Source organism: Chinchilla lanigera, unplaced genomic scaffold, assembly GCF_000276665.1.
Source record: "Chinchilla lanigera isolate Chin_1 unplaced genomic scaffold, ChiLan1.0 scaffold00023, whole genome shotgun sequence".
NCBI lineage: Eukaryota > Metazoa > Chordata > Mammalia > Rodentia > Chinchillidae > Chinchilla > Chinchilla lanigera.
Window position 1 is genome coordinate 15,225,682 of NW_004955424.1, and position 9,986 is coordinate 15,235,667.

The 9,986-nt window shown below is 42.3% G+C and overlaps 1 protein-coding gene across 1 annotated transcript in view; it reads right to left on the reverse strand.

Moving 5' to 3' along the window:
• Positions 1-9,715, reverse strand: part of Mxd1 (MAX dimerization protein 1) — a gene marked incomplete at its 5' end in the record, with an annotated part of 25,788 nt that extends 16,073 nt beyond the window's left edge. Inside the window, 2 exon segments of the mRNA XM_005385634.2 lie at positions 4,539-4,568; positions 9,616-9,715. Coding sequence (XP_005385691.2) covers positions 4,539-4,568; positions 9,616-9,715 — 130 coding nt within the window.
• Positions 9,716-9,986: the final 271 nt, after the last annotated feature.

Sequence of the window (9,986 nt, forward strand, 5' to 3'; positions counted from 1 at the left end):
AAAAAAAAAAAAAAAAAAAAAAAAAAAAGAAGAAGAAGAAGCAAGCAAGAAAGAAAGATCTAATTCTCAAGCTGCTAAAATAACACATTGACATTATGTGGCATTCTTAGAGGTAAAAGGCACAAAACCTTTACCTGAAGGGAAGATATTTTAATAATAATACAAATAAACACCTAAGTGTGAGGTTAGAGGGGAGAAGTACTAGAAGCTTCTTGGCAGAAATAGATTCAGTTTACCCAGTTTACTGCAAAGGCTGGAAGAAGGGAGAGATTTAATGATGAGAACAAGAAGTATCAATTTGTAGTTCATGAGATGTAAATTCCTAAGGCACAAGGGAAACTTTGAACTAGAACTTGGAGTTATGGCTTAGATCTAAAAGTGTCCCCCCCAAAACCTCATGCTCAAAGGCGGGGTCTCGTCAGAGGGGCCCACCTCAGAGGGGGTGGGTCGCTGGTGATGTGGAAGGCTGTGCTCTCGGCCTGGCTCCTCCCTTCTCTTCCTGGTTCTGGCTACCATGGCATGAGCAGTTTTTCTCCATCAGGCCTTTCATCGTGCTGTTCTGCCAAACATGGACTGAACCCAGGGAAACCGTGAGCTAAAGTGAATCTCTCCTTTAAATTGTGGGTGCCAGGTATTTTGTTCCAGCAATGGGAAAGTAGCTGATACAGATTTCGGTACTGAGAGTGGGGTCGTTGCCATGACTATTCTAATCATGTGGTTCAGTAACCTTGGAACTTGTTTGCCAATTTGGAAGTCTGGGAAGCAGGCTACAGAATCCCTACATTGCTGTAACCGGAGCGTAATGGATGATTCCAGCTGGCGCTCAGAAGAGAAGAATGCAACAGGAACGTAGACAATGAAGTACAGGCTCAAAAGGTTTCAGTTTGGAATTGAATTAGAGGCTGTTTCCTTTTGCCAAATTGTCTATGTTCTACCCACCTCCTAAGACTTAGTGTTTGGCTGAACTTAAAGGTGGTGAGCTAATTAATCTGGTGGAGGAAATTTTGGCCATTCATTGTTCAGGTTGTAGCATGGGTACTGCTGAGTTTCAGCCAGATTTATAATGACAGTCAGGAGCAAAAAACAGAACTGAAAGATGTGGAAAATCCTGCTGGTGCCAGAAAGGAAGCACCTGTAATGTTGGGACCCAGAAGAGTGTCACTCCTGAAAAGATTAGCATTAAAAAGACCCCAAATATTTCACATCAGAGCAATGGGAAAGATGGCTTGAAAGCATCTCTGGAATCAGAAATACATCATCTATTATAGGCTCAAAGATGCAAAAAAAAAAAAAAAAAATGTATACCTTACATTAGAGAAGCAAGTCCCAGGGCACCCTGCTCGAGAAGGGTTCTCAAATCCCTATGGAATTGGTTTCCCCAGGTTCATTTCACCATGATCAGCTATCCGGCATTCAGAGGCTACTGTAGCCATGGTCCAAGGAGACCTGGCTACCACTCAAGTTGGCATCAGACCTTGGTGTCACTCACATGGTACTAGTTATTCAGGAATGCAGAATGTAAGTGTTGGGGGTTTGTGCAGGCTTCCACCTAGATTTCAAAGGAAGGCCTGAAAGCCAGGCAATGTGCTCCTGACACAGTAGTGCGTTAAGCTGTGAAAGCGAAGCCAAAGGTGCAGTGAAGACCCCAGGAAGATGCCAGAAAACATGAATCATCTGCTGAGGAAAGTCACAGGTAGTGAGCACAGTCAGTCCTAGAGAGAGGCTATGTGGCCTGCAACCAGCAAGGCCATATGGCAGGGCTGTGCAGGCCCTTTGGAGTTCACATTCTGTCACAATTAGACCCAGGTGCTAGACATGGAACTATAGGATTTAATGTTGCCCTGCTGGCTTTGAGTCTTGTTTTGGTCCCATTGTTTGCTATCTCATTTCTTTGTTTTGGAATGAGAATGCTTATCCTATGCCATGATATGAAATATTTAACTTTCTTTTTGATTTCTGCAAACTCACAGCTGAGTTTGCCTTCGATCTCTGAGAAGACTTTGGATTTTGACTTTTCATTAATGGTGAAACTATTAACTTTGGTGACTCTTAGAGATGAACTAAATGCATTTTACATACTGACATAGTCATGAACCTCTTGAGGGCCAGAGGTAGAATGGTATGGGTTAGAGTCCCCCAGAAGTCTCATGTTCAGAGGTAGGGCCTGGTTGGAGGCAGTGCATTACTGGCACCGTGATGTGGAAGGGTGCATTCCTGACTCCTTTCTCTCTCTGTTTTCCGGCCATCCTGGTGTGAACAGCTTTCCCTAACCATATCTTTACCATGTATTGCTGCCCTGGAACATGTCAACAACATACCGAACATACTAAAACCGAGCCAACATAAATCTTTTCTCCTTTAAATTGCAGGTGCCAGGTATTTTGTCCCAGCAACAGGAAAGTAGCTAATACACGTGGTTGGTATCAATCACAGAGTAACGTAAAGGGAAGAAGATATGGGAGAAGCACATGTGAGGTGAGGCACACCCCACATCACACAGATGAAATTCCACAGTAGAAAAATGAAATGTTTGCCTTCTTCCAAGGTCCTATCTGCCTGGTAAGGGCCTGACCTGTTCTTTCACCGGCAACACATAAAGATCATTCAGACACCGACTTTCAGAGTCAGGCTCTTTTTTGAAAGAGGGTTTGCAGGAAACAAGTGCATGTATTTATAGAGCCATCACTGTACCTTATCTCCTTGTTCACGGGGGGCACTGAGAAAGCCATTCAGTTTGGATGGGCAGCCCGCATTTCAAGTCGATGGGAGCTCAGAGACCAGAATGAGGCCTGCTCACTGGTTCTCAGCCCTGGCTGCACATGAGAATGACCTGGGCTGCTCTCAAAAGCACGGGTGCAGAGTCTCAGTTCAAACTACTCACAGCAGAATTGCTAAGGGTGAGGTCTGTGTATTTCTCTTTAAAGCTTCACAAAGAATTATCATTAATTGTTTTTCAGAATAGTAAAAGCAAGTTTTGTATTTTTGTAAAAGTCTTTGCTAAAGAGACAGAAAATCTGCTTTAAAATATTCCATGGAGAGGGGGTAGCCTTGATTACAGAAGAGTGGCAAAAATATTGGTAATTATTAATGGTGGGTAATGCACATAGTACTTTTGTATGTTTGGAATTTTCCATAATAAATTATCTTATGGAAGCAGCAGAAATATACATCTGTTCTCACATCTCCAAAATATATACATATGTGTGTATAATGTATTTAACATAAAATATTTTTAAAAAATATACTGAAATAAAAATTTTGCAAGCAATTCTAATGTACACAGTTCCACTAGAAACCTACATCACTGAAAGAGGGGCAACTTGATTTGGAAAATAAAGATTTAAATAAGCAGCAGGAGGAAAACAGGTAAAAGCGATTCAACTCAGTCTCGTGGCAAGAGGGCAGCAGGCCTCCTCCAATGGGCCACCATCTCGTTTCTGCCATGCACACAGTTGCCTGAATTTTTTAAAATTTTTTTTGTCTTTTTGACACAGGGTCTCGCTCTGCAGTTCAGGCTGGCCTTGAGCTCATTTTGTAGCCCACGCTGGCCTCAAACTTGCAACAATTCTCCTGCCTCAGCCTCTGGAGTGCTGGGATTACAGGCATGTACCACCACGCCCAGCTTTGCCTGAATTTTGAGAGTCCTCATTCACAAGTAAATTGTAAGCAGGTATGTGAATGTGCACACACTCATGTGTATATATGATTTAAGACACCACTGCATGCAATCAGTAGCATGTAATTCTTTAAAAATACTATTTGTGGCCAAGCGTGGTGCACACCTGTAATCCCAGCACTTGGGAGGCTGAGGAAAAAGGATCTTTGCGAGTTCGAAACCAGCCTCAGCTACAAAGTGAGCTCAAGGACAGCTTGAACTGCATAGCGAGACCCTGTCTCAAAAAGACACACACACACACACACAAAAAAAAAACCCCACCATTTGTGGTGACATTTCCTACCATCTAACATGCTTTAGGCTGTGGAACAGTCACACAAAAGCATTCTTCATGAGTGGGCTGGGGGTGAGGGGTGGGGGTCTGGTTTTCAGGACTGGTAAATTCCTCATCCACATAAGTATAATAAATATTACGGGGGCTGGGGATATAGCTCAGTGGCACAAGTGTCTCTCTGGCAAGTGCAAGATCCTGAGTTTAATTCCTGGTACCAAAAAAAAGGATAAAAATATTATGGGCAATGCTGCCTAAGAAGACATTGAGTAATTTTTTTTTTCAATACTGGGGGCTGAACCCAGGACCTTACAGAAGCTAGGCAAGAGCTCTAGCCCTGAGCTCTATCACCAGTCCTTTTTAAAAATTTTATTTTGAGACTGGGTCTCACTAAGTTGCCCGCGCTGGCCTTGAACATCCTGCTTCAGCCTCCCAAGTAGCCATGATTTCAGGTATGTGCCCCCATGCCAGCCTGAGTAATTCTTAAATCAGGTGCTACCAGTGGGAAGAATGAATAAAGCAACCAAAAGCTAAATGAATTGAAAATTCACCAAAACACCCCATATTTAACATCCAGAACTCCCAACTCACCTATTCTTCTCCATTTCATTGTGAGTTGATCTGAAAGAAAGAACAGTAAGAAAATAAGATTATTCTAGTGTTAGAGGACTATTTCAACACCAATACGACTTTTTTAACTTCTTTCTCTCCAAAGTTGATAGGACAGAAGGCAGAGAAAGGGGAGAAAATTCACTGGGCTCTACTAAAGAAATTTGGAAAATTCTATTTGGAAAATTAGATAAATGTAAATATCTAAAATAAAGTTAAAGGCCGGGGATATAGGTCAGCGGAACAAGTGCCTGCCTGGCAAGTACGAGGTCCTGAGTTCGATTCCTGGTACCAAAAAAAATAGAGTTCAAGGAGCAGTGACATACTAAAAGGCATGCCTCTCCTAGTGGAAAAGTAATTTTGTTTTTAAAAGGGAAATAAAAGAGTCTGTTAATACAAATTAAAGGGCCAGGAACACAGCTTATCGAAATTGCGCCTATCTGGCAAGCACGAGGTCCCGAGTTTGATTCCCAGTACACAAAAAAAGATGTATACAAAAAACAGGTGCACAACGCAATGAGAATTTGGGTTATGTTATCTACCCTTCTTTACACTAAGGGTAGATCAGTGAAGGTGGTACCCCCAACCCCACCCCCTGCAATTTTTTTCTAGGGGTAACATACACCAAAATTTTATGTTAAGTTGTTTGACTATAGGATACTAACTTACTAGTTTGTTTTTTGTTTGTTTGTTTGTTTTTAACTTACTAGGGTTTTTTTTTGCTGGTTTTTTGGCTTTTTTTTTTTTCTGGTTTTTTTAAAGATAGGATTTTGCTGTATAGCTCAGGATGCCCCTTAAGTAACTATATCGCACAGGTTGGCCTTGAACTTGCGGTAATCCTCCTGCCTCAGCCTCCTGAGTGCTGGGATTATAGGCATGCACCACCACACCTGGATACGATACCAATTTAAATGGTAAAATAACTCTCTTTCTTGATCTTCCAGCTCCCTGAATTAATTATCCTATCACAACTCCTAAAAGACATTATTACTGAAAAGCCACCAAGTAATTTTAGGAAGGGTTTTTCAACATAAAAGGAGGCTGCCTAAAGCATGTACCGCAGATGAAATAATTTTTTTTACCATCCTCTCCTTGGTTGACCCTTCTATACAGTGGGAATCAACATGACTGCCAATCACCTACTGAACAAGTGTGGATCAGTGAGGCAGCAACTGTGGAAGAGATTAGAGAGCCTGGAAGAAGGGTGTGGCAGGTGAAATTATATTATTACCGTGTTTATAGCTGACCTTGAAAATAAGCTCTGGCCTAAGACTTTATAGACAGGTCTTCACAATGTCACAGTCCGTCAACGCACCCCCTTACTCACATACCTCTTCCCGAAGCAGTTACAGACGTGAGGGATCTTCCAGTCCTATAAAAGAGCTGGATCGTGACCTTGCATGTGGGAATTCTCTGTCATGTAATCAGCTAAGGAGTTTACTCCCTGGCTCAGGTCATGAATTCTGCGGGCACATGATCGGCAGAGACAAAGTCTCAGGGCAGACACGGAGGAATACTGCCTTGAGCACGCTCAGCCGCTGTTAGGGTACCGTCACCAAGTGCACTCTACCACAGATGGGCGGCGGTGGGAGTGTGTGGCTGTGTGTGGGTAGAAGCGTGTCTTAAAATGGGAAATTTCTATCCCAACACTAAAACTTCTACTAGGCCCCTGGAAGATCCATTTTTATTTATGAGGAAAAGCAAATGAGAAAATAACGGCACTATTTTCACTTTTACAGTATTAGTTTTCTAGATAAATGATATGTGGGCCTCAAAAGCGGGTAATTTAAAAGTCTTCTACTGACTTACATGGTTATCCCTCATCCTTCTCAGTCACATGTTTCTCTATCAGTGGCCAGCAGGACACCATAGTTAACAGGAACCAGGCCTGTGCTGTACACCTTTGCCTTCAAATCTGTGGCATTTTACTTTTAATTGGCAATAGTAACTTCAAAGTCTGATGGCTACTTTGCCAATGTAACAAAACATTTTAAAATGGATGAAAATATACAATATCTGGTCAATATTTTCTTGTTTAACTGTAGACCAGGACCATTTCCAGTGGGTGGAGGAAAGGGAGGTGAATATACCAGCACACGGGGTACTCTCACCAAAAATTTCTAGATTCTTTGAAGAGATACCAATAGGCAGAGTGATAGATTTCTATAAAATTCTGAATTCCTTTTTTTTTTTTTTTTGTCTTTTTGAGGCAGGGTCTCGCTCTGCAGTTCAGGCTGGCCTTCAGCTTACTCTGTAGCCCAGGCTGGTCTCAAACTCGCAGTGATCCTCCTGCCTCAGTCTCCTGAGTGCTGGGATTACAGGTACGCGCCACCATGCCCGGCTGTTGGTATCTCTAAACAAAATGAGAAAAAAAAAAACAAAGAAAACCACTCCTTCTCTAAGGTCAGCTATATAGACGCAGTCTTGTAAAAGAACTTGGTGGCGAGTCCCGAACTTCCTCTTTCACATGAGCACCAAAGCCTACTTTTCTAAAGTAACAAAACTTTGGAGCGGGAGGTGATGGTGCCTGCCTAGAGTCCCAGCTACTTGGGAGGCTAAGGCTGGAAGAGCATGTAAGCCCAGGAGTTTGGGGCCATCCTGGGGCACACAGTAAGACCTCATCTCTTACAGAAACAAAAATAAAAAAACAAAGCTCTAGATTTCAGTTCTAAATAACTACTGATTGAAAAAATTAGTGAGAAAGAAAACAAGTTCCCAGTAGTTCTTTGGATGATTTCAAAACAATCAATATTCACAGTTTCATCTGTTCTTGTTGAGTTTTTTTTATAGCAGCTGTTAAACAAACTGCATTTAAGTTCCCAAGAGGTTTACTATAATAGCTAAATCTCTTTTTTTATCGTCCACAAAGAAGTACTCCCTCAGACTCTGAAAGAAAAGAGCACAGCATTTCAACCCACATGAACAGGAATAAACTGTTATCCAAGAGTTCTGTAAACCAGCAGCAATCTTTTTCCTACCCCTCGTTCAGTTTAAAATTCTGATCATGTGTGGCCTTAGATATAAGGCTGATTCAAGCCCAGTGGTCAAGCTGCTTTCTTGTCTGCTTACTCCTCAGGTAAGGTACATTCCAAACAGGGTCATGAAGGAAGTGATCACACTTAAAACTACCCAGTCTTTCTGTGTATGGTGGCCCATGCCTGTAGTCCCAGCACTCAAGAGGCTGAGACAGGAGGATTGCCGTGATTTCTAGGCCAGTCTGGGCTACATAGAGAGTTCAAGAGCAGCTTAAACTACATAGTGTTATCCTTCTCAAAACAACAACAAAAGCTCCAGAAACAAACAAACCAACAAAAAAACCTACCTGCTATTGCTTCAGGTGTGATTGATACCATCTCTAGATTTTAATCATGGCTTCCCTGAGATCCTTATACAACTGAATGAATTTCACTAATTCATTATTAGTATTTATTATTAGATTGCTTCTGTCTATAAACATGGAAGGCAAACCAAACCCACTGACTGAAGGCTAGAGCTTTTCTAAAAACCAGGAACTGTGGCAGCTTTTCAAGAGTAACACTGGTTATTAAAGAGAAGATAAAGAATTCATTTCTTGAAATTCTCAACTTCATCATTTTTTTTTTTTCATTTTTCTTTCCTAATCACCTTCCCTTCAGCATCTCCTTTTCCACCCCGTACTATTGGATATCCCTCCACAATCCTCTTGTGAATCTTAGGAAAAAATAAATTATTAAGGTATTTTAGCCTCAAGGTATCCGACAACTTCAAATCATGAGTGGCCAACATGTTTGTGGACTTATGTATTTCCAGAAAAATAAACTAAGAGGCCTCCAAATTCTTCCAAATTTTAAAAAATCAACACTGTAACAAAATGTACTACATAGTACTTTCTTGGGCTGCCTTTTCATAACACAAATTAACACAAACATCTTCCTTCAAAGGCCCAGCACCCATACACAGAACTTGGCTACTGCCTTCAGGTTATGCTGAGATGAGAGCACCAGGAAATCAACTAGGTAATTACCGGGTCCGCCCTCCGTGTGCCTTCTTAGTCAAGAGCGTGTCACAAGTGTGCTGCTCACATCCTGTGGTTCCACCAACACTAAGGTGCGCGAGGTGAACCAAGGACAGAAGACACAAGAACAAATGAGTTTTAGGGGTAAGTGGGAAGGGCTGTTGAGGGCTGTGTCCGAAGCCCCAGAGGCTATCCAGATAGTTACCCGGAGCAAGGAGAATTCTAAATCAGTGATAAAAATATCAATGATTTTGATTCACCGGCAGGAAAGGCACAACTGAGTGGACTTAATAAAACATATTTCCTACCTAATATCTTAAGGGCAAAAGGGGGCGGGGCGGGCGCAATAACACTGACAGAAATACTTATATGTACCAGGAAGTATGCTTAGGATTTCACTGACCACTAGCCAAATACTTTCCAGTAAGATTCATAGATTTTAAGAACTTAAGGCAATCTACGAGGCTAAGATGAAAACATCAAAACATACTAATATTTTCATACTCTATAATCCTCCATCACCAGACAGACAGGTCTTAACCTCATTCCTTGTTGCCTTTGTAAAGAGATGTGAAAAATTAGACAAACCACTGTATTTAATTTAAATATCAAATGTAAAATCCTACCACTTATGCCAAGTCAAAGACTTTAACATCTATAAAATTTTTACTATAAAAAATAAAGTGAACAATGTCCAGCATTTTGAACTGAAGAAGACTTGCCCTGAACCTGCAACTTTTGAAGGCAAAAAATTGTCACTGTTGTTAACGTCACTTGAAGCTTTCACTGATTTTCAATCACCAACGAAGAAATGCAAAATGAAATGTTTTAAAAAGTTCATAAAGAAATGTAAGACATTTCTGTTTTTTTTTTTTTTTTCCAGGTCCCCTCAACTTATACAAAAGGGCTGCTTCGGCCAGCGGCTTCAGACCCTGTGTGCATTACCCAATCGCGATCGCCGCTTCATGTATTTACAGGGTCGCGATCACAACAGGCAACTTCCACCCTGCCGTTTGTGTCACCTGCGGCAGAATCTGAACGGGAGAGAAATATTGACCAAATTACCTGCTGCTGCTGCTGCTCTTCTTGGATCTGCTCCTCCGTTTCAAGGCGTCCCGGTCCTTGTTCCCGTACGGTAACATGGAGGCGTAACCGTGCTCGGCTTCTGGAAGACCGGAGGGCCCGGTTAACGAGCGAGCGCAGAGCGTCGCGCACCCTCGCCCGTCTCGCAGCACAGCGCTTCCCTTCTCCCGCATCTACTTATTTATCTCTGAAAGAGCACCGCGGGAACAGCTAACAGCGCCGGGTGGAATTCTGAGAACAATATATATGTGTGTATATTTCCGACTGCGCGGGGACCCCCGCCCGGGCAGGCGGAGCCGCCCCGGCCGCTCATTGTCAGCCGCCGCCGCAAGTGGCCGAGCGCGGGTGCCGCC